Below are 25,315 nucleotides of genomic sequence, written 5' to 3'. Positions count from 1 at the left end.
CATTGAAATGTGACTTGGGTCATTCGTCGAAGCCTTGTGATGAACATCCGTCAAAAGTGTTTCCATAGCAGTTGACTCAATTTCACTTATGTAAAATTACAAGGCATCTAATATATACAATTTTCCAACCTATTTTACATATTATTCTTGCAGTCAACATAAATTAGAATGTCCTACAACTTCTAATTCTTTAAGGCATTACAACACACAGGAATGTGCTACAAAATACTTATTAATACATAAACTACTCGTTCAACAGATGACATATAAGATCATCCGTCGAAAGCTACAAACACACTTAATCAAATTTACTAAGGATTTTTTACAACTTATCAAGCCTGTAACATGTTCCTAACACTGTGTTTAAATTGTGGGACGTACAATACTTTATGCAAAACCAGGCCATTCGAGAGTTTGACATCACCAGTGTGAGTTATCTTTGCCGTGTCACCAGTTGGTAACTTGATAATAAGTTCAGTTTTAGCAGGTTGAACATTCATCAAATTATCAAGACTTGATGTCATATGGTCACTTTCTCCGGAGTCTATAATCCAGGTGTCCTTATCTACATTCAACCTATTAATTGACACCATTCCTGAAAAATAATTTTCCAGTTCATCCTCAGTTTCATAACCTTTAACTTGGGACTTACCCTCACTTAGCAGTAACTTCAGTAATTGTTGTAGTTGTTGTGCTTTAGAAACAACTTCACTTTCATCAGCTTGTGAATTAACTTGGGCATTGTTGGCCATTTCGTGATGATCAACTCTATGATTTGACTAAACATGGTTGATAGCTCAAATTCACTGTGGTGTAGGACATCAGTTTGGGTTTCTTCTTGCTGGATAGCAGCAAATGCCATTTCCACACTAGGTAAGGGAATCCGCATTAAAAGTTGACTACGAACAGCAGAGTAACACTCATCTAAACCATTTAAAATTGAAACAGTTTTGACTCAGCCTTTTGGGTTTCAATAGCGGTTAAAAGAGATGTCACATCAATGGCTATAGTGGTCACAATCGACAAGGTATTCATAGAGTCAAGCTCTTCCCATAAGCTACTGAGGGTAGTAAAATAATCATTAATTTTTAGCTTGTTTTGTTTATGCCCAAAGAGGTCTTTACTCGACTTATACTTTCGAGACCCATTGCTTAACAAAAAGCGCTTTTCAAGCTCAAGCCATATATCATAAGTAGTATTAATGAACAAAATAGACTGCCTTATATTATCAAATACGTTACTATGAAGCCAAGAAATTAACAGGTCATTGCACGTATCCCATTGTGCAGCTTTTGTTACATTATCTGTGCTCCTTTTGGCTGTACCATTCAAGAACCCCAACTTTCTTTTGGATGATAGCTGAATTTCAAAGGATCTTTTTCAGGACTTATAGTCACCAGCTCCTTGCAGATTTGTCACACTAATTGAGAGTGAATAATGAGATGTGTAAGAACAAAGGATTTTGCATATCTGCAAAGGTAAGACGTCCTCCAATTACCATGATACAGAAGTTTCTCAAAAAAAAAGACTTGTTTCTTTGTTAATCTGGAAGAATCAAATTAAGGATTGAGGAGAATGAAATAAAAGAAGAGTGCTTTGATATGATGGGTGAAAAGGGATGAAGCTAAATCTGCAGTGCTAGCTTTGATACTATGTAGACATCTAGAGCAAATAGTGAATTGCAGATAAAGCAATGAACAAGAAATACTAAGCAATGCTTCAATAATAATTCATTGTCATCTGAATGAGTAGACTTCATACACCTATACATTGGGAATATGCCTCATGGCCAAAATACTAGTAACAAACTAAAGACTCCAGAAATAGAATAAATGCAATGCAACAGAATTGAAAAAGAAAAAGAAGGTAACAACGATAAACTGAGTGGTCCAGGCAGCTAGCATTGATATGACAACATGTGTAAATTGAGGTGGCAGCTGACATGGAACATATACATCATTATAAGTAATTAATTTTATACAAACATGCATCAATTATAAAGATCCAACCGTATATTTACATATAAGCATCCATGATCCTAACATCATACTACAGACATTTATAACTTGAAGAGACAACTTGCATTACTAGTCATCAAAAGAACTGGATGATCGGACTTCATCTCCTTGGATCTCACATGTGTCGAGCTATAGTATTAAGAAACGCCGGATCTGTCATAAAAACTCTCAGAATTAATACTTGCAATCTACAGTGGTTTAACAAGTTGAATTTGTTTTTACAACGAGCCTCGTACTTAATTTAACTGATGCCAGAAGTGTCGCTTCCATGAGGAACACGGAAAGATTAGCTCCAACCGGTCAGGAGTAAAGGAAAGGAGCATGAGTGAAATTCAAAAATATAATTATTATTTGCAATTGAAAGAGGTCTTGCTACCATTTACTTGTATATTTGTAACCATAAACTATGACAGCTGCTGAACATTTTCCATGATACCAGTAGAATAAATGACAGATAAATGGCAATGTCTGATTAGTTTTATTGTATGAACCATTAAGATACACCCTAGAGTTGATCAACATATATGTAATAGAAGAAAAATCATTTGAATTATAAAGGTCAAGTTTCAACTTACACGAATCATGGTAGTTAATGTGGTGAAGTATTTGCCAGAAGACTCAAAACTCAAAGATCCCCCTGAATAGTTCAGTCACAAAGTTTGCGATCACAGAGAAGATTGATTCTACACATTGATATGCAAAATTAGTAATTAATGACTGTCATTAACCAGAACCAAATGGAGTATACTACAAACGTCATAGATGGCCAACAGATCACTGTAAGAACTTATAATTGCTCTTATCCTCTTAACAGAGAGTAAAGAATCCATTGAGGTAATTCAAGAACATTAATATCATAAATGAAGTAAAACAGGTGCTATCAGTAATTAATGCAGAACATTGTGAAAATAAGTTAAAGTGATGCAACAGCAAGTTTAATTGAAATGATCAAGAAGGAAAGAACACTTAAAATTGGATACTCATATAGTTTAAAAGACAAGTTCAAAATACAAGCTTTAATAAGTTCCAAAATAGTACAAGGAAACTGCAAAAACAACTTGCTGATAGCTAGGACTAAATGATATGCAATTGACTTAAAAAATTCAGCATAAGAATTAAAGATATAGGATTGAGTAGGATTGATTACCTTCATTACTTTGTATATCGTCTTCGACAACCTTTTCCTCTCCTATATGCTGATTCTCCTTATCACTTGAACCGCAATCAAGATGAACAAGACTTTCAACACAGACGTCTGAGCCAAAGTAGTCAGGCAAACCCCTAATATTTATCTCTCGTCCTTCCTCTCCCTTGACTAGATCATACCATAACAACTTCATGCGGTTATCCAAAAGTACATTCTTACCACGCTTTGAATATGCCAATGGCTTACAAAATTTACTTGGATAATCTAGTGAAAGTAATTTTGTCCACGAATACGGTTCTTTGTCTACTTCGTGGAGTATCCATGTGTCTGAAAAGCCCACCGAGTCCTCTTCACCTTCAACGACCAAAGAGCAGTGAGCCCAAAGAGATTCTTCCAACGACCCAATTGTAATTTCAACCTCAGAACTAATATCTTCATATAGGGGCGTTGGTATAATCCTATACTCTTCCGTTGCAAGATCAAATGCAACAATTAAGCTGCGGAAATTAGAATCAACACTTCGCTCCACACAAGTCCAGTATAAGGAACCACCAACATATGCACCATAACATCCACTTTTACAAACAAAATACGGAAAGTCTCCTATTTTTCTCCATATATTTGATTTCAAACTAAAAACATAAGCTTCCTTAACAATTTCCTCACCATTTAGTACTGCTGTAATATCCAACTGAAAAGACATCACCACTTTGTAATCATCATTGAAATGATCATACCCAAAGCCAAAATTATATTTAATATTCCCATTTGGATTCTGAGGAGTACTTGCACGAGGATGAATCAGGTCAATATAAGTACGAATAGTCGGATTCCAAAAGGTTATATGTTCATATCCATCGTACAATAAGACTACACCATTACAGGTGCCAATAAATTTACTGAAAAAATCCCAGTCCATAGGACATTTTAGTACAGAATGTAAGAGTGTATCAATATCAACACGATGCATACCTGCATCACTGCCAACAGAAGCCATTCCTATGCTCCTGCAAAGTATGATAAGATTAGAGCGAGTTCTCATGGAATTACACCAATGCAGGTTGGCAAAGTATCGACTGTCGATCAAATCACAATAGGCTTTCGAAACTGAGCGATAGCACAACAGTTTTTTGGCAGGTAAGTGAGCGAAAATGAATACCACTACCTCAAAGGGAGCATCAAAGAACATCTCCTTTGACATTTTTAAGGGGTTATAAGGATGAAGATGGGAAAAATGAAGAGTTGAAAGGATGAATATGAAATGAGTGTAACCAAAGTCTTTTGAGTTAAGGAAAAGGGGGATTATGTCATTAAAACTACGTGTAAGTTGGCTACGTGTAAGTTGGGCAGGACTAGGACTACGTGTAACAAGCACAATACTTTAGCAGCAATAAAAGAGATGAACATCCTCATCCCTTTGCATACAATGTCAATATGTAACGTATGCATTCTCCTATATGCATCCTCATCTTGAAGGGAAAAAAGCAAAGGGAGGGGTTAAAGGGAGGGGTTAGGCATGCCTCTCATTTGGGGTTCTGGGGTTCGGGCTGTTCTCGACACTAGCTATCATTAGGTGCTATCTCTAGTTATTGTTCTCAACACTTTGCTACTCTCTTCTTTTTTTTTTTATGAATTTTATGGTATGTTTTGTGATGAAAAAGTATTAAGTTGTAATTATAAAATGAATATTTCTATTACTAGTTTAATTAATTTAGAATTAACAAATAATGTATTTTGGTATTGTAATTTAATTATTTTATATTAACTTTTAGCTTGTGACATTCTAGTTTGAATTTTGGGATTATTCAAGATTATGTACATTGATAATTTCAGTTTATAAAATGAATTTGATTTATTAGTTAATTGTATTAATATTATATAAATGTAATATATCTTTCATTTGTTTTTCTTCTATAATCATTATTTTTTGATTATTTTTTGTAAGTTCTGGTCTAAATAACTTTCTTATGTAAATGAATTTAATATAATTATAATGATTTGTTTGGAGATTAATATTTATACATACTGATATCTTTTATAAATCAATGTAAATAGATACTTATAATTAATGGTAAAACTTTATTCTCATTAGTTCAAATACATTTTATATATTTTTAATTGTATATTTTTAAAATTTTTATCTCACTATGCATTCCAAATTTAATTATACTTTTGTATAAATTTGTTATATATATATATTTGCAAAAGATGATAATGATATTATATAATTGTATACATTCTCATTTATAATAATTTTTTTTGTAATTTGATTTTTTCAAAAAGAAATGTAACATAGACAAATGTAGGTTTAAAATTCATCATTTCATAGATTGTATATCCCAAATACTCCAACATGAACTAAAACTAAAAACATAGATGTAAGTTTATAGTTGTGAATAAAGAGGAAACTATTTTTTTAAATTTTCTAAGTATTTTAGATAATTACCAAATTGAAATATAAATAAGGAAGAATATTAAATAATCTAAAATATTTGGTTAGAAATGACTTATATATATATGACTTAAATAAATATGAGAAATCACTAATATTTAATCAAAATTTAATTAATGGGATAATTTTATTATTTTTCATAAAAGGATTGATTGATAATTGATTAAATAGTGCTAAATTTTAAACCTTTTCTAGCTACACTTTAATTAAGTTTCAAAAATAGTTATCCTCTTTTTAGTTTTGCCATGTTGTCGCTTGTTTTGTCCACTAGGTAGTCTTGTTAATAACTAATTTTTCTAAGAAAATTTATTCTCATGAGTTTTAAATTTTAACTAGTGTAGTTTATAAATTTAGAAATCAATATAAGATAACTAGTAATGTCCATTAATACCAACTTGCCAACTTATAAGTTTTAGGGATTATTTCATAGATATCCAAGTTTTACATTTTTTTTACAAAGTTACTATATTTTTAAAAAATAATTGTAAAAATATGTTGTGCAACTTTGAAACCATTTTGCAACCAAGTTTGAAATTGAATTTGAAAAATATTTGCGAAAATATGTTCTGCAAATTTCTAACCATATTTACAACATAATTTGTAACCGAAATGTAACTTAAACAAGCAATTGCACAATTTAAAATAAATGCAAGTTATTATGCAATATTGTATGTTAGGAATATGTTGTGAACTTGATAGTAAATTGAACAAAACACTTTAGTAGATTTAACTTAGTGTTTTTAGCTCTCGACGGATGTTCTATAATAGTCCCGACGGATGAACTTTATAGTCCCTACGGATGACCACTGAACATCCATCAAGAGTGTAGCTTATATAATAATAAGTCTTCTAGCACATGTGTGCAAATAATAATGTATTAGTTGAGTAGCTTGTATAGGATTCTTTAAGTCATGTTCTACTAGATTGATATACAGAATAGGGTGGCTAATTGTAAATATAAGATGTCTTGCAATTCCGTATAAGTGAAATAGAGTCAAGTGGCAGAAAGGCTCCTCACGGATGATCTACAAAGGCTCCCGACAGATAATCAACAAGGAATCCAACGGATGACCAACGTAGTCCCGACGGATGATCATATTCAAAAGTGCAGTTGACATTGACTATACAGTCACATGCGTCGGGTGTTTACAAATGGAATGTGGCAGCCTAATTGCAGGATTTAGAGAACAAAGAAGCATTACAATTTTCATGCAATTATGAAGATATTCAAAGATGCTGGATAGTGTAATGAAGCAGCATGAAATTAGACTAAAAATAATTTTTGTTTTACTTGTTTGTCTTTTTATCATGTAACTTGGTAGTATATAAACCAAGTGTAGCGAGTAGAACAAGTTATCAAGAAAGTAAGCATTATTTTCAGAAAGGGATCTTTACTCCAACATCCTTCCTGCTCATCTTGTTAGTTGCTTTGATCTTTAAACTCTTAGTGTGTCAAGAGCTTGCTCTGATACCAATTGTTAATCCCGGACAATCTAATAGTTGAATTACAAAATGGGGGGTTGAATATAATTCTTGGTTTCTTCTTCGATTTTAAGAACTTATCTAACAAATATACATGACGGTGTTTGAATATGCAAAAGTGCGAAATGAAAGTATTGATGTATTCAAACAGAAAGTAATTTAAACATAAATATTTAAAAACTTTCTGGTGGATTGAACTTATCCACTAGATATATGTATATTTCGAGAACTCCGTGATACAAAGATTGTACACAGCTGCTTACAAGTAGAATCACAAGGAACGAATAAATTCTTCAGAGATACAACCTTCTCTATTTCTCTAGTTGATTGCTTGATTTACTACGAGCTACTCTTGGTTTATATATTACCAAGTTACAAGTGAATAAAATAAACTAATAAAATAAAATGTGTCTTTGTCTAATAACATGCTTCTTCATTTCTCCATCCAGTATCTTTGGTTTTCTTCAAGAAAGCATGAAAATAAAATGCTTTTTTATTCTCTAAAACCTGATTATAGGCTGCCACATTCCTTTTGTGTGTAATCAACCCATGTGACTGTCAAATCACTATCAACTCCTGTTTGAAATTCGTTATCCGTCGAGACTCAGTTGGATCATCCATTGAAACTCCATTGAATCATCCATCGAAACTCAATTGAATCATCCGTCGAAACTCAATTGAGTCATCCATTGAAATGTGACTTGGGTCATTCGTCGAAGCCTTGTGATGAACATCCGTCAAAAGTGTTTCCATAGCAGTTGACTCAATTTCACTTATGTAAAATTACAAGGCATCTAATATATACAATTTTCCAACCTATTTTACATATTATTCTTGCAGTCAACATAAATTAGAATGTCCTACAACTTCTAATTCTTTAAGGCATTACAACACACAGGAATGTGCTACAAAATACTTATTAATACATAAACTACTCGTTCAACAGATGACATATAAGATCATCCGTCGAAAGCTACAAACACACTTAATCAAATTTACTAAGGATTTTTTACAACTTATCAAGCCTGTAACATGTTCCTAACACTGTGTTTAAATTGTGGGACGTACAATACTTTATGCAAAACCAGGCCATTCGAGAGTTTGACATCACCAGTGTGAGTTATCTTTGCCGTGTCACCAGTTGGTAACTTGATAATAAGTTCAGTTTTAGCAGGTTGAACATTCATCAAATTATCAAGACTTGATGTCATATGGTCACTTTCTCCGGAGTCTATAATCCAGGTGTCCTTATCTACATTCAACCTATTAATTGACACCATTCCTGAAAAATAATTTTCCAGTTCATCCTCAGTTTCATAACCTTTAACTTGGGACTTACCCTCACTTAGCAGTAACTTCAGTAATTGTTGTAGTTGTTGTGCTTTAGAAACAACTTCACTTTCATCAGCTTGTGAATTAACTTGGGCATTGTTGGCCATTTCGTGATGATCAACTCTATGATTTGACTAAACATGGTTGATAGCTCAAATTCACTGTGGTGTAGGACATCAGTTTGGGTTTCTTCTTGCTGGATAGCAGCAAATGCCATTTCCACACTAGGTAAGGGAATCCGCATTAAAAGTTGACTACGAACAGCAGAGTAACACTCATCTAAACCATTTAAAATTGAAACAATTTTGACTCAGCCTTTTGGGTTTCAATAGCGGTTAAAAGAGATGTCACATCAATGGCTATAGTGGTCACAATCGACAAGGTATTCATAGAGTCAAGCTCTTCCCATAAGCTACTGAGGGTAGTAAAATAATCATTAATTTTTAGCTTGTTTTGTTTATGCCCAAAGAGGTCTTTACTCGACTTATACTTTCGAGACCCATTGCTTAACAAAAAGCGCTTTTCAAGCTCAAGCCATATATCATAAGTAGTATTAATGAACAAAATAGACTGCCTTATATTATCAAATACGTTACTATGAAGCCAAGAGGTCATTGCACGTATCCCATTGTGCAGCTTTTGTTACATTATCTGTGCTCCTTTTGGCTGTACCATTCAAGAACCCCAACTTTCTTTTGGATGATAGCTGAATTTCAAAGGATCTTTTTCAGGACTTATAGTCACCAGCTCCTTGCAGATTTGTCACACTAATTGAGAGTGAATAATGAGATGTGTAAGAACAAAGGATTTTGTATATCTGCAAAGGTAAGACGTCCTCCAATTACCATGATACAGAAGTTTCTCAAAAAAAAAGACTTGTTTCTTTGTTAATCTGGAAGAATCAAATTAAGGATTGAGGAGAATGAAATAAAAGAAGAGTGCTTTGATATGATGGGTGAAAAGGGATGAAGCTAAATCTGCAGTGCTAGCTTTGATACTATGTAGACATCTAGAGCAAATAGTGAATTGCAGATAAAGCAATGAACAAGAAATACTAAGCAATGCTTCAATAATAATTCATTGTCATCTGAATGAGTAGACTTCATACACCTATACATTGGGAATATGCCTCATGGCCAAAATACTAGTAACAAACTAAAGACTCCAGAAATAGAATAAATGCAATGCAACAGAATTGAAAAAGAAAAAGAAGGTAACAACGATAAACTGAGTGGTCCAGGCAGCTAGCATTGATATGACAACATGTGTAAATTGAGGTGGCAGCTGACATGGAACATATACATCATTATAAGTAATTAATTTTATACAAACATGCTTCAATTATAAAGATCCAACCGTATATTTACATATAAGCATCCATGATCCTAACATCATACTACAGACATTTATAACTTGAAGAGACAACTTGCATTACTAGTCATCAAAAGAACTGGATGATCGGACTTCATCTCCTTGGATCTCACATGTGTCGAGCTATAGTATTAAGAAACGCCGGATCTGTCATAAAAACTCTCAGAATTAATACTTGCAATCTACAGTGGTTTAACAAGTTGAATTTGTTTTTACAACGAGCCTCGTACTTAATTTAACTGATGCCAGAAGTGTCGCTTCCATGAGGAACACGGAAAGATTAGCTCCAACCGGTCAGGAGTAAAGGAAAGGAGCATGAGTGAAATTCAAAAATATAATTATTATTTGCAATTGAAAGAGGTCTTGCTACCATTTACTTGTATATTTGTAACCATAAACTATGACAGCTGCTGAACATTTTCCATGATACCAGTAGAATAAATGACAGATAAATGGCAATGTCTGATTAGTTTTATTGTATGAACCATTAAGATACACCCTAGAGTTGATCAACATATATGTAATAGAAGAAAAATCATTTGAATTATAAAGGTCAAGTTTCAACTTACACGAATCATGGTAGTTAATGTGGTGAAGTATTTGCCAGAAGACTCAAAACTCAAAGATCCCCCTGAATAGTTCAGTCACAAAGTTTGCGATCACAGAGAAGATTGATTCTACACATTGATATGCAAAATTAGTAATTAATGACTGTCATTAACCAGAACCAAATGGAGTATACTACAAACGTCATAGATGGCCAACAGATCACTGTAAGAACTTATAATTGCTCTTATCCTCTTAACAGAGAGTAAAGAATCCATTGAGGTAATTCAAGAACATTAATATCATAAATGAAGTAAAACAGGTGCTATCAGTAATTAATGCAGAACATTGTGAAAATAAGTTAAAGTGATGCAACAGCAAGTTTAATTGAAATGATCAAGAAGGAAAGAACACTTAAAATTGGATACTCATATAGTTTAAAAGACAAGTTCAAAATACAAGCTTTAATAAGTTCCAAAATAGTACAAGGAAACTGCAAAAACAACTTGCTGATAGCTAGGACTAAATGATATGCAATTGACTTAAAAAATTCAGCATAAGAATTAAAGATATAGGATTGAGTAGGATTGATTACCTTCATTACTTTGTATATCGTCTTCGACAACCTTTTCCTCTCCTATATGCTGATTCTCCTTATCACTTGAACCGCAATCAAGATGAACAAGACTTTCAACACAGACGTCTGAGCCAAAGTAGTCAGGCAAACCCCTAATATTTATCTCTCGTCCTTCCTCTCCCTTGACTAGATCATACCATAACAACTTCATGCGGTTATCCAAAAGTACATTCTTACCACGCTTTGAATATGCCAATGGCTTACAAAATTTACTTGGATAATCTAGTGAAAGTAATTTTGTCCACGAATACGGTTCTTTGTCTACTTCGTGGAGTATCCATGTGTCTGAAAAGCCCACCGAGTCCTCTTCACCTTCAACGACCAAAGAGCAGTGAGCCCAAAGAGATTCTTCCAACGACCCAATTGTAATTTCAACCTCAGAACTAATATCTTCATATAGGGGCGTTGGTATAATCCTATACTCTTCCGTTGCAAGATCAAATGCAACAATTAAGCTGCGGAAATTAGAATCAACACTTCGCTCCACACAAGTCCAGTATAAGGAACCACCAACATATGCACCATAACATCCACTTTTACAAACAAAATACGGAAAGTCTCCTATTTTTCTCCATATATTTGATTTCAAACTAAAAACATAAGCTTCCTTAACAATTTCCTCACCATTTAGTACTGCTGTAATATCCAACTGAAAAGACATCACCACTTTGTAATCATCATTGAAATGATCATACCCAAAGCCAAAATTATATTTAATATTCCCATTTGGATTCTGAGGAGTACTTGCACGAGGATGAATCAGGTCAATATAAGTACGAATAGTCGGATTCCAAAAGGTTATATGTTCATATCCATCGTACAATAAGACTACACCATTACAGGTGCCAATAAATTTACTGAAAAAATCCCAGTCCATAGGACATTTTAGTACAGAATGTAAGAGTGTATCAATATCAACACGATGCATACCTGCATCACTGCCAACAGAAGCCATTCCTATGCTCCTGCAAAGTATGATAAGATTAGAGCGAGTTCTCATGGAATTACACCAATGCAGGTTGGCAAAGTATCGACTGTCGATCAAATCACAATAGGCTTTCGAAACTGAGCGATAGCACAACAGTTTTTTGGCAGGTAAGTGAGCGAAAATGAATACCACTACCTCAAAGGGAGCATCAAAGAACATCTCCTTTGACATTTTTAAGGGGTTATAAGGATGAAGATGGGAAAAATGAAGAGTTGAAAGGATGAATATGAAATGAGTGTAACCAAAGTCTTTTGAGTTAAGGAAAAGGGGGATTATGTCATTAAAACTACGTGTAAGTTGGCTACGTGTAAGTTGGGCAGGACTAGGACTACGTGTAACAAGCACAATACTTTGCTACTCTCTTCTTTTTTTTTTATGAATTTTATGGTATGTTTTGTGATGAAAAAGTATTAAGTTGTAATTATAAAATGAATATTTCTATTACTAGTTTAATTAATTTAGAATTAACAAATAATGTATTTTGGTATTGTAATTTAATTATTTTATATTAACTTTTAGCTTGTGACATTCTAGTTTGAATTTTGGGATTATTCAAGATTATGTACATTGATAATTTCAGTTTATAAAATGAATTTGATTTATTAGTTAATTGTATTAATATTATATAAATGTAATATATCTTTCATTTGTTTTTCTTCTATAATCATTATTTTTTGATTATTTTTTGTAAGTTCTGGTCTAAATAACTTTCTTATGTAAATGAATTTAATATAATTATAATGATTTGTTTGGAGATTAATATTTATACATACTGATATCTTTTATAAATCAATGTAAATAGATACTTATAATTAATGGTAAAACTTTATTCTCATTAGTTCAAATACATTTTATATATTTTTAATTGTATATTTTTAAAATTTTTATCTCACTATGCATTCCAAATTTAATTATACTTTTGTATAAATTTGTTATATATATATATTTGCAAAAGATGATAATGATATTATATAATTGTATACATTCTCATTTATAATAATTTTTTTTGTAATTTGATTTTTTCAAAAAGAAATGTAACATAGACAAATGTAGGTTTAAAATTCATCATTTCATAGATTGTATATCCCAAATACTCCAACATGAACTAAAACTAAAAACATAGATGTAAGTTTATAGTTGTGAATAAAGAGGAAACTATTTTTTTAAATTTTCTAAGTATTTTAGATAATTACCAAATTGAAATATAAATAAGGAAGAATATTAAATAATCTAAAATATTTGGTTAGAAATGACTTATATATATATGACTTAAATAAATATGAGAAATCACTAATATTTAATCAAAATTTAATTAATGGGATAATTTTATTATTTTTCATAAAAGGATTGATTGATAATTGATTAAATAGTGCTAAATTTTAAACCTTTTCTAGCTACACTTTAATTAAGTTTCAAAAATAGTTATCCTCTTTTTAGTTTTGCCATGTTGTCGCTTGTTTTGTCCACTAGGTAGTCTTGTTAATAACTAATTTTTCTAAGAAAATTTATTCTCATGAGTTTTAAATTTTAACTAGTGTAGTTTATAAATTTAGAAATCAATATAAGATAACTAGTAATGTCCATTAATACCAACTTGCCAACTTATAAGTTTTAGGGATTATTTCATAGATATCCAAGTTTTACATTTTTTTTACAAAGTTACTATATTTTTAAAAAATAATTGTAAAAATATGTTGTGCAACTTTGAAACCATTTTGCAACCAAGTCTGAAATTGAATTTGAAAAATATTTGCGAAAATATGTTCTGCAAATTTCTAACCATATTTACAACATAATTTGTAACCGAAATGTAACTTAAACAAGCAATTGCACAATTTAAAATAAATGCAAGTTATTATGCAATATTTTATGTTAGGAATATGTTGTGAACTTGATAGTAAATTGAACAAAACACTTTAGTAGATTTAACTTAGTGTTTTTAGCTCCCGACAGATGTTCTATAATAGTCCCGACGGATGAACTTTATAGTCCCTACGGATGACCACTGAACATCCATCAAGAGTATAGCTTATATAATAATAAGGCTTCTAGCACATGTGTGCAAATAATAATGTATTAGTTGAGTAGCTTGTATAGGATTCTTTAAGTCATGTTCTACTAGATTGATATACAGAATAGGGTGGCTAATTATAAATATAAGATGTCTTGCAATTCCGTATAAGTGAAATAGAGTCAAGTGGCAGAAAGGCTCCTCACGGATGATCTACAAAGGCTCCCGACAGATAACCAACAAGGAATCCAACGGATGACCAACGTAGTCCCGACGGATGATCATATTCAAAAGTGCAGTTGACATTGACTATACAGTCACATGCGTCGGGTGTTTACAAATGGAATGTGGCAGCCTAATTGCAGGATTTAGAGAATAAAGAAGCATTACAATTTTCATGCAATTATGAAGATATTCAAAGATGCTGGATAGTGTAATGAAGCAGCATGAAATTAGACTAAAAATAATTTTTGTTTTACTTGTTTGTCTTTTTATCATGTAACTTGGTAGTATATAAACCAAGTGTAGCGAGTAGAACAAGTTATCAAGAAAGTAAGCATTATTTTCAGAAAGGGATCTTTACTCCAACATCCTTCCTGCTCATCTTGTTAGTTGCTTTGATCTTTAAACTCTTAGTGTGTCAAGAGCTTGCTCTGATACCAATTGTTAATCCCGGACAATCTAATAGTTGAATTACAAAAGGGGGGGTTGAATATAATTCTTGGTTTCTTCTTCGATTTTAAGAACTTATCAAACAAATATACATGACGGTGTTTGAATATGCAAAAGTGCGAAATGAAAGTATTGATGTATTCAAACAGAAAGTAATTTAAACATAAGTATTTAAAAACTTTCTGGTGGATTGAACTTATCCACTAGATATATGTATATTTCGAGAACTCCGTGATACAAAGATTGTACAGAGCTGCTTACAAGTAGAATCACAAGGAACGAAGAAATTCTTCAGAAATACAACCTTCTCTATTTCTCTAGTTGATTGCTTGATTTACTACGAGCTACTCTTGATTTATATATTACCAAGTTACAAGTGAATAAAATAAACTAATAAAATAAAATGTGTCTTTGTCTAATAACATGCTTCTTCATTTCTCCATCCAGTATCTTTGGTTTTCTTCAAGAAAGCATGAAAATGAAAATGCTTTTTTATTCTCTAAAACCTGATTATAGGCTGCCACATTCCTTTTGTGTGTAATCAACCCATGTGACTGTCAAATCACTATCAACTCCTGTTTGAAATTCGTTATCCGTCGAGACTCAGTTGGATCATCCATTGAAACTCCATTGAATCATCCATCGAAACTCAATGGAATCATCCGTCGAAACTCAATTGAGTCATCCATTGAAATGTGACTTGGGTCATTCGTCGAAGCCTTGTGATGAACATCCGTCAAAAGTGTTTCCATAGCAATTGACTCAATTTTACTTATGTAAAATTACTAGGCATCTAATATATACAAATTTCCAACCTATTTTACATATTATTCTTGCAGTCAACATAAATTAGAATGTCCTACAACTTCTAATTCTTTAAGGCATTACAACACACAGGAATGTGCTACAAAATACTTATTAATACATAAACTACTCGTTCAACAGATGACATATAAGATCATCCGTCGAAAGCTACAAACACACTTAATCAAATTTACTAAGGATTTTTTACAACTTATCAAGCCTGTAACATGTTCCTAACACTGTGTTTAAATTGTGGGACGTACAATACTTTATGCAAAACCAGGCCATTCGAGAGTTTGACATCACCAGTGTGAGTTATCTTTGCCGTGTCACCAGTTGGTAACTTGATAATAAGTTCAGTTTTAGCAGGTTGAACATTCATCAAATTATCAAGACTTGATGTCATATGGTCACTTTCTCCGGAGTCTATAATCCAGGTGTCCTTATCTACATTCAACCTATTAATTGACACCATTCCTGAGAAATAATTTTCCAGTTCATCCTCAGTTTCATAACCTTTAACTTGGGACTTACCCTCACTTAGCAGTAACTTCAGTAATTGTTGTAGTTGTTGTGCTTTAGAAACAACTTCACTTTCATCAGCTTGTGAATTAACTTGGGCATTGTTGGCCATTTCGTGATGATCAACTCTATGATTTGACTAAACATGGTTGATAGCTCAAATTCACTGTGGTGTAGGACATCAGTTTGGGTTTCTTCTTGCTGGATAGCAGCAAATGCCATTTCCACACTAGGTAAGGGAATCCGCATTAAAAGTTGACTACGAACAGCAGAGTAATACTCATCTAAACCATTTAAAATTGAAACAGTTTTGACTCAGCCTTTTGGGTTTCAATAGCGGTTAAAAGAGATGTCACATCAATGGCTATAGTGGTCACAATCGACAAGGTATTCATAGAGTCAAGCTCTTCCCATAAGCTACTGAGGGTAGTAAAATAATCATTAATTTTTAGCTTGTTTTGTTTATGCCCAAAGAGGTCTTTACTCGACTTATACTTTCGAGACCCATTGCTTAACAAAAAGCGCTTTTCAAGCTCAAGCCATATATCATAAGCAGTATTAATGAACAAAATAGACTGCCTTATATTATCAAATACGTTACTATGAAGCCAAGAAATTAACAGGTCATTGCACGTATCCCATTGTGCAGCTTTTGTTACATTATCTGTGCTCCTTTTGGCTGTACCATTCAAGAACCCCAACTTTCTTTTGGATGATAGCTGAATTTCAAAGGATCTTTTTCAGGACTTATAGTCACCAGCTCCTTGCAGATTTGTCACACTAATTGAGAGTGAATAACGAGATGGGTGTAAGAACAAAGGATTTTGCATATCTGCAAAGGTAAGACGTCCTCCAATTACCATGATACAGAAGTTTCTCAAAAAAAAAGACTTGTTTCTTTGTTAATCTGGAAGAATCAAATCAAGGATTGAGGAGAATGAAATAAAAGAAGAGTGCTTTGATATGATTGGTGAAAATGGATGAAGCTAAATCTGCAGTGCTAGCTTTGATACTATGTTGACATCTAGAGCAAATAGTGAATTGCAGATAAAGCAATGAACAAGAAATACTAAGCAATGCTTCAATAATAATTCATTCTCATCTGAATGAGTAGACTTCATACACCTATACATTGGGAATATGCCTCATGGCCAAAATACTAGTAACAAACTAAAGACTCCAGAAATAGAATAAATGCAATGCAACAGAATTGAAAAAGAAAAAGAAGGTAACAACGATAAACTGAGTGGTCCAGGCAGCTAGCATTGATATGACAACATGTGTAAATTGAGGTGGCAGCTGACATGGAACATATACATCATTATAAGTAATTAATTTTATACAAACATGCATCAATTATAAAGATCCAATCGTATATTTACATATAAGCATCCATGATCCTAACATCATACTACAGACATTAATAACTTGAAGAGACAACTTGCATTACTAGTCATCAAAAGAACTGGATGATCGGACTTCATCTCCTTGGATCTCACATGTGTCGAGCTATAGTATTAAGAAACGCCGGATCTGTCATAAAAACTCTCAGAATTAATACTTGCAATCTACAGTGGTTTAACAAGTTGAATTTGTTTTTACAACGAGCCTCGTACTTAATTTAACTGATGCCAGAAGTGTCGCTTCCATGAGGAACACGGAAAGATTAGCTCCAACCGGTCAGGAGTAAAGGAAAGGAGCATGAGTGAAATTCAAAAATATAATTATTATTTGCAATTGAAAGAGGTCTTGCTACCATTTACTTGTATATTTGTAACCATAAACTATGACAGCTGCTGAACATTTTCCATGATACCAGTAGAATAAATGACAGATAAATGGCAATGTCTGATTAGTTTTATTGTATGAACCATTAAGATACACCCTAGAGTTGATCAACATATATGTAATAGAAGAAAAATCATTTGAATTATAAAGGTCAAGTTTCAACTTACACGAATCATGGTAGTTAATGTGGTGAAGTATTTGCCAGAAGACTCAAAACTCAAAGATCCCCCTGAATAGTTCAGTCACAAAGTTTGCTATCACAGAGAAGATTGATTCTACACATTGATATGCAAAATTAGTAATTAATGACTGTCATTAACCAGAACCAAATGGAGTATACTACAAACGTCATAGATGGCCAACAGATCACTGTAAGAACTTATAATTGCTCTTATCCTCTTAACAGAGAGTAAAGAATCCATTGAGGTAATTCAAGAACATTAATATCATAAATGAAGTAAAACAGGTGCTATCAGTAATTAATGCAGAACATTGTAAAAATAAGTTAAAGTGATGCAACAGCAAGTTTAATTGAAATGATCAAGAAGGAAAGAACACTTAAAATTGGATACTCATATAGTTTAAAAGACAAGTTCAAAATACAAGCTTTAATAAGTTCCAAAATAGTACAAGGAAACTGCAAAAACAACTTGCTGATAGCTAGGACTAAATGATATGCAATTGACTTAAAAAATTCAGCATAAGAATTAAAGATATAGGATTGAGTAGGATTGATTACCTTCATTACTTTGTATATCGTCTTCGACAACCTTTTCCTCTCCTATATGCTGATTCTCCTTATCACTTGAACCGCAATCAAGATGAACAAGACTTTCAACACAGACGTCTGAGCCAAAGTAGTCAGGCAAACCCCTAATATTTATCTCTCGTCCTTCCTCTCCCTTGACTAGATCATACCATAACAACTTCATGCGGTTATCCAAAAGTACATTCTTACCACGCTTTGAATATGCCAATGGCTTACAAAATTTACTTGGATAATCTAGTGAAAGTAATTTTGTCCACGAATACGGTTCTTTGTCTACTTCGTGGAGTATCCATGTGTCTGAAAAGCCCACCGAGTCCTCTTCACCTTCAACGACCAAAGAGCAGTGAGCCCAAAGAGATTCTTCCAACGACCCAATTGTAATTTCAACCTCAGAACTAATATCTTCATATAGGGGCGTTGGTATTGTTGGAAAAACTTAGAGAAAAAAGAAGACACCTACATTTTTTTTTTGCAGAGAACTTGTACTGCTATATTTCTTGTTTTTTTTCCTCTTTCTTTCTGTAAAACTCAAGATAAACTAGCCATTATATAGGCTTTACAAAATATTAAAACTAACTACTACTAAAACTAACCACTACTAATTAATGGGTAAATTACATGTCCATAATTTACTCCATAACTCCACTAGCCCACTACTAAACAATTCTAAAATAATATTTTTCTCTAATAATTAATCTATTGCTAAATATCAAATAATTAAATAAACAAATAATTAATAACTAAATTTAAGATTATTCCAACATTCACCCCATAATCTTAAATTTACGAAGCACTTTCTCTTCGCCTGTGATGCACTTCTCACCACCATCAATTTTGATGCACTATCTCATCAAAAACACTTTGGAGCACTTTCTCTCCAAAAACACTTTGGAGCACTTTCTCTCCACAACTCTAAAGGAGTGGTTCTCCCTCGATCAATTGTGCCATCCTTTCTTCATCATTCTGAAATCTACAATTCTTTGCCAGATGCCCATATTTTTTGCATTTGTAACATTGTGGCTTTCCTTTGTACCAGCAGTCTTTTTCTTCATGTCCCATCTTATGACAATGGTTGCATTGAACTTTGTTACCTGTGCCTTTTGAGGATGAACCTTTAGCTAATAGCAGTCCCTCATTTTTTCCTCCAATTTCTTCCTCCCTCATTGATCTCTTGCTTTTCTTTTCTTTTCCACCTATCATTTCATCTTGATACTTCACTAAATATATATGGAGAAATTTTTAATGCCATTTGAAATCACACATAAATACTTAATATATATATATAAATGTATGTATTTTTATAAAAGTCTCACAAGCCCTAGAACATATAGCTCTGATGCCATGTTGGAAAAACTTAGAGAAAAAAGAAGACACCTACATTTTTTTTTTGCAGAGAACTTGTACTGCTATATTTCTTGTTTTTTTTCCTCTTTCTTTCTGTAAAACTCAAGATAAACTAGCCATTATATAGGCTTTACAAAATATTAAAACTAACTACTACTAAAACTAACCACTACTAATTAATGGGTAAATTACATGTCCATAATTTACTCCATAACTCCACTAGCCCACTACTAAACAATTCTAAAATAATATTTTTCTCTAATAATTAATCTATTGCTAAATATCAAATAATTAAATAAACAAATAATTAATAACTAAATTTAAGATTATTCCAACAGGTATAATCCTATACTCTTCCGTTGCAAGATCAAATGCAACAATTAAGCTGCGGAAATTAGAATCAACACTTCGCTCCACACAAGTCCAGTATAAGGAACCACCAACATATGCACCATAACATCCACTTTTACAAACAAAATACGGAAAGTCTCCTATTTTTCTCCATATATTTGATTTCAAACTAAAAACATAAGCTTCCTTAACAATTTCCTCACCATTTAGTACTGCTGTAATATCCAACTGAAAAGACATCACCACTTTGTAATCATCATTGAAATGATCATACCCAAAGCCAAAATTATATTTAATATTACCATTTGGATTCTGAGGAGTACTTGCACGAGGATGAATCAGGTCAATATAAGTACGAATAGTCGGATTCCAAAAGGTTATATGTTCATATCCATCGTACAATAAGACTACACCATTACAGGTGCCAATAAATTTACTGAAAAAATCCCAGTCCATAGGACATTTTAGTACAGAATGTAAGAGTGTATCAATATCAACACGATGCATACCTGCATCACTGCCAACAGAAGCCATTCCTATGCTCCTGCAAAGTATGATAAGATTAGAGCGAGTTCTCATGGAATTACACCAATGCAGGTTGGCAAAGTATCGACTGTCGATCAAATCACAATAGGCTTTCGAAACTGAGCGATAGCACAACAGTTTTTTGGCAGGTAAGTGAGCGAAAATGCATACCACTACCTCAAAGGGAGCATCAAAGAACATCTCCTTTGACATTTTTAAGGGGTTATAAGGATGAAGATGGGAAAAATGAAGAGTTGAAAGGATGAATATGAAATGAGTGTAACCAAAGTCTTTTGAGTTAAGGAAAAGGGGGATTATGTCATTAAAACTACGTGTAAGTTGGCTACGTGTAAGTTGGGCAGGACTAGGACTACGTGTAACAAGCACAATACTTTAGCAGCAATAAAAAAGATGAACATCCTCATCCCTTTGCATACAATGTCAATATGTAACGTATGCATTCTCCTATATGCATCCTCATCTTGAAGGGAAAAAAGCAAAGGGAGGGGTTAAAGGGAGGGGTTAGGCATGCCTCTCATTTGGGGTTCTGGGGTTCGGGCTGTTCTCGACACTAGCTATCATTAGGTGCTATCTCTAGTTATTGTTCTCAACACTTTGCTACTCTCTTCTTTTTTTTTATGAATTTTATGGTATGTTTTGTGATGAAAAAGTATTAAGTTGTAATTATAAAATGAATATTTCTATTACTAGTTTAATTAATTTAGAATTAACAAATAATGTATTTTGGTATTGTAATTTAATTATTTTATATTAACTTTTAGCTTGTGACATTCTAGTTTGAATTTTGGGATTATTCAAGTTTATGTACATTGATAATTTCAGTTTATAAAATGAATTTGATTTATTAGTTAATTGTATTAATATTATATAAATGTAATATATCTTTCATTTGTTTTTCTTCTATAATCATTATTTTTTTATTATTTCTTGTAAGTTGTTCTAAATAACTTTCTTATGTAAATGAATTTAATATAATTATAATGATTTGTTTGGAGATTAATATTTATACATACTGATATCTTTTATAAATCAATGTAAATAGATACTTATAATTAAGGGTAAAACTTTATTCTCATTAGTTCAAATACATTTTATATATTTTTAATTGTATATTTTCAAAATTTTTATCTCACTATGCATTCCAAATTTAATTATACTTTTGTATAAATTTGTTATATATATATATATATATATATTTGCAAAAGATGATAATGGTATTATATAATTGTATACATTCTCATTTATAATAATTTTTTTTGTAATTTGATTTTTTCAAAAAGAAATGTAACATAGACAAATGTAGGTTTAAAATTCATCCTTTCATAGATTGTATATCCCAAATACTCCAACATGAACTAAAACTAAAAACATAGATGTAAGTTTATAGTTGTGAATAAAGAGGAAACTATTTTTTTTAAATTTTCTAAGTATTTTAGATAATTACCAAATTGAAATATAAATAAGGAAGAATATTAAATAATCTAAAATATTTGGTTAGAAATGACATATATATATATGACTTAAATAAATATGAGAAATCACTAATATTTAATTAATGGGATAATTTTATTATTTTTCATAAAAGGATTGATTGATAATTGATTAAATAGTGCTAAATTTTAAACCTTTTCTAGCTACACTTTAATTAAGTTTCAAAAATAGTTATCCTCTTTTTAGTTTTGCCATGTTGTCGCTTGTTTTGTCCACTAGGTAGTCTTCTTAATAACTAATTTTTCTAAGAAAATTTATTCTCCTGAGTTTTAAATTTTAACTAGTGTAGTTTATAAATTTAGAAATCAATATAAGATAACTAGTAATGTCCATTAATACCAACTTGCCAACTTATAAGTTTTAGGGATTATTTCATAGATATCCAAGTTTTACATTTTTTTACAAAGTTACTATATTTTTAAAAAATAATTGTAAAAATATGTTGTGCAGCTTTGAAACCATTTTGCAACTAAGTCTGAAATTGAATTTGAAAAATATTTGCGAAAATATGTTCTGCAAATTTCTAACCATATTTACAACATAATTTGTAACCGAAATGTAACTTAAACAAGCAATTGCAAAATTTAAAATAAATGCAAGTTATTATGCAATATTGTATTTTAGGAATATGTTGTGAACTTGATAGTAAATTGAACAAAACACTTTAGTAGATTTAACTTAGTGTTTTTAGCTCTGGACGGATATTCTATAATAGTCCCGATGGATGAACTTTATAGTCCCGACGGATGACCAGTGAACATCCATCAAGAGTGTAGCTTATATAATAATAAGTCTTCTAGCACAACGTAGTCCCGACGGATGATCATATTCAAAAGAGCAGTTGACATTAACTACACAGTCACATGCGTCGGGTGTTTACAAATAAGCATTACAATTTTCATGTAATTATGAAGATATTCAAAGATGCTGGATAGTGTAATGAAGCAGCATGAAATTAGACTAAAAACAATTTTTGTTTTACTTGTTTGTTTTTTTATCATGTAACTTGGTAGTATATAAACCAAGTGTAGCGAGTAGAACAAGTTATGATGAAAGTAAGCATTATTTTCAGTGGGATAGAAAAGGCTGTATCTGTTAAGCATCTCTTTGTAATTCTGCAAGTTTACTTGTAAGCAGCTTTGGGCTATTCAAGCATCATATAGTTCTCATATAATTATATAGTTCTTGTTATACCCAAAATTTGGCATTGAGATTGATTCGGGTCAAATGCGGCTTACAGACAGTCAAACCCGATATTGCATTGTGGAAGAGAGGACGCGTCCAGTACCTTAGGACGCGCCTACTTTGGAAGAAATAAGTTACGAAGCGAGAAGAGTGCATGGTCAAGGGAGGACGCGCCCAGAATTTATGGACGCGCCAATGTTTATGAAAATGCTTGGCAGATGGAATCTTATGGTGATGGGCGCTTTAGGGCGCGTCTAAGTTAGCGAGGACATGTCATAGGAGGCGAAATGCTGTGTATGATGGTTTAGAGGGGATGTTGCAAGTTTGATGAGGTTAAGGACGCGCCCAAAGCTCTAGGACGTGTCCTGTGATTTTGATTGCTATAAAGAACGATTGATGAGGAAACAGGTTTTGATTTGTGGGAGTTAGGACGCGCCCAATTAGAAAGGACGCGTCCTGAGTTTGATCTGTGTACATTTGATGTTGAGTTCAAGACAAAGCTTGCATGGAAAGGAGCGATGGAGGATTATTTTTACTAATGTGTTTGTTGCAGGTACTCTATGAAGAATTCCCTCCTTGAGATGGTCAAGGAGGGGGATGTCCGTGAAAAGCTTGAAGGCCTCCAGGGGTATGCCTGATGATTGAAGGCCTCCTCCTGTATTCAACGGGTGTCCTCGTTGGGGATGTGGGGTTTACTTTGGTGTGTGCTTTGGGAGCTCTGTTCTTGTATTCAACGGGTGTCCTCGTTGGAGAACTTTGGAGTCATCCTGCACTTTGCACCCAAGAGCTTGGGATCACCTGTCCTGCTATCTGGTGGGTTATCCTCATTCGGGGGACAGGGACGCGTCTGGCACTTGGGGTGAACCGTGGCTATACCTGCGTTCGTAAATCGAGGGAGATAGCTGTAGCGGAGTGTTATCCTTGCGCAGGGAGATGCACTATCCGTGAAGTCCTGCGATTACGGACGAGCCTTGGGCCTTTGCGGTTGGGCCTCATAGTTGGACATTCCTAAAGCTAGCAGAAGATGGATATCGGATGGGCTTCTACTGGGTTTAAGAGTAAGAAGTCTTAACGCGTTAGACTTCTTGTTCTACGAGAACTACGTCAGGCTTGATCCCTATATAAAGGGTACGTAGGCACATTGAGAGGGTAAGAAGTTGAGAGCTGATAAGAGAGCCACCACTTACTCTGATCAATCTCAGCCTAAAATAACCACAATCAACCATACACCGCTTAAGTTTCCGGCAAAGAACCACCGTCACAGATCTTAATTCCGGCGAGAAACCTCAATCTTTGTTGATACCAAATTCCTCCGTCAACAAATTGGCGCTAGAAGGAGGGGGCTAATTAAGATCGCAATCTTAGGAGGAAAAGATGTCTTACAACCGTGATGGAAGTTCTTATGATGGAAGTGACAGCAGGTCTGAAGAAGAAGGCGGGGGGCGCTATGCTCGCCACGAACCTTACGTTCCCAGAAACATGGCGGATCCACCGAGGGCTCCAGATGTGGGGGGAACACCTCCAATTCTCATCAGCAACGCTGATATATTGGAGCAACTGTATCACATGGGGGATACTCTTAACAGTTTTAACTCAAGACTGAGTACGGTGGAGCGCCGAAAGACGAGGAGAGGTCGTCGTTTCCCCCGTCATGGTCATGCCTTGGGGAAAGCCCCTGTAGTTGAGGGAGATACACAGGGGAGCGGGGATCACACGCGAATCACTCCACGGCGTTTGCAATATTCGGATGATGTAGAACCTATTGTGGAGCTTGCGGATGAGGACACTGAAGGCAGAGAAATGCCTAGCCTAGGCAACCAGGTAGTGCCACACCCACATAGGTCTGGGCGTACGATGGA

The 25,315-nt window shown here is 33.3% G+C and overlaps 3 protein-coding genes across 5 annotated transcripts in view; all 3 read right to left on the bottom strand.

Moving 5' to 3' along the window:
- Positions 1-1,838: 1,838 nt before the first annotated feature.
- LOC141678343 (F-box protein CPR1-like) lies at positions 1,839-4,303 on the bottom strand. Of its 2 annotated transcripts, XM_074484634.1 has the most exons (3): positions 3,166-4,303; positions 2,594-2,701; positions 1,847-2,171 (listed from the first exon to the last, which is right to left on the bottom strand). In XM_074484634.1, the coding sequence occupies exons 1-2, from the start codon at positions 4,205-4,207 to the stop codon at positions 2,637-2,639; spliced, it is 1,107 nt and encodes a 368-aa protein (XP_074340735.1). In that variant the 5' UTR covers positions 4,208-4,303; the 3' UTR covers positions 1,847-2,171; positions 2,594-2,636. The 2 variants fall into 2 exon arrangements, with proteins under 2 accessions (XP_074340734.1, XP_074340735.1); XM_074484633.1 differs by having other exon boundaries at positions 1,839-2,701.
- Positions 4,304-9,782: 5,479 nt separating this feature from the next.
- On the bottom strand, positions 9,783-12,081 carry LOC141678384 (F-box protein CPR1-like). Its single transcript, XM_074484682.1, has 2 exons — positions 10,944-12,081; positions 9,783-10,479 (listed from the first exon to the last, which is right to left on the bottom strand). The coding sequence occupies exons 1-2, from the start codon at positions 11,983-11,985 to the stop codon at positions 10,415-10,417; spliced, it is 1,107 nt and encodes a 368-aa protein (XP_074340783.1). The 5' UTR covers positions 11,986-12,081; the 3' UTR covers positions 9,783-10,414.
- A 5,296-nt stretch (positions 12,082-17,377) lies between these two features.
- LOC141676955 (F-box protein CPR1-like) overlaps positions 17,378-25,315 on the bottom strand; it is a 48,875-nt gene continuing 40,937 nt past the window's right edge. The window contains exon 2 of one of the 2 annotated variants that reach the window (XM_074482671.1): positions 17,378-17,515. In XM_074482671.1, the coding sequence (XP_074338772.1) occupies positions 17,478-17,515 (38 nt within the window). In that variant the 3' untranslated portion in view covers positions 17,378-17,477. The remainder of the gene's footprint in view (positions 17,516-25,315) is intronic. The other variant, XM_074482670.1, reaches the window with a different exon arrangement.

Source organism: Apium graveolens, chromosome 8, assembly GCF_009905375.1.
Source record: "Apium graveolens cultivar Ventura chromosome 8, ASM990537v1, whole genome shotgun sequence".
In the NCBI taxonomy this organism is placed as follows: Eukaryota; Viridiplantae; Streptophyta; class Magnoliopsida; order Apiales; family Apiaceae; genus Apium; species Apium graveolens.
This window is presented reverse-complemented; position numbering and strand designations above follow the sequence as displayed.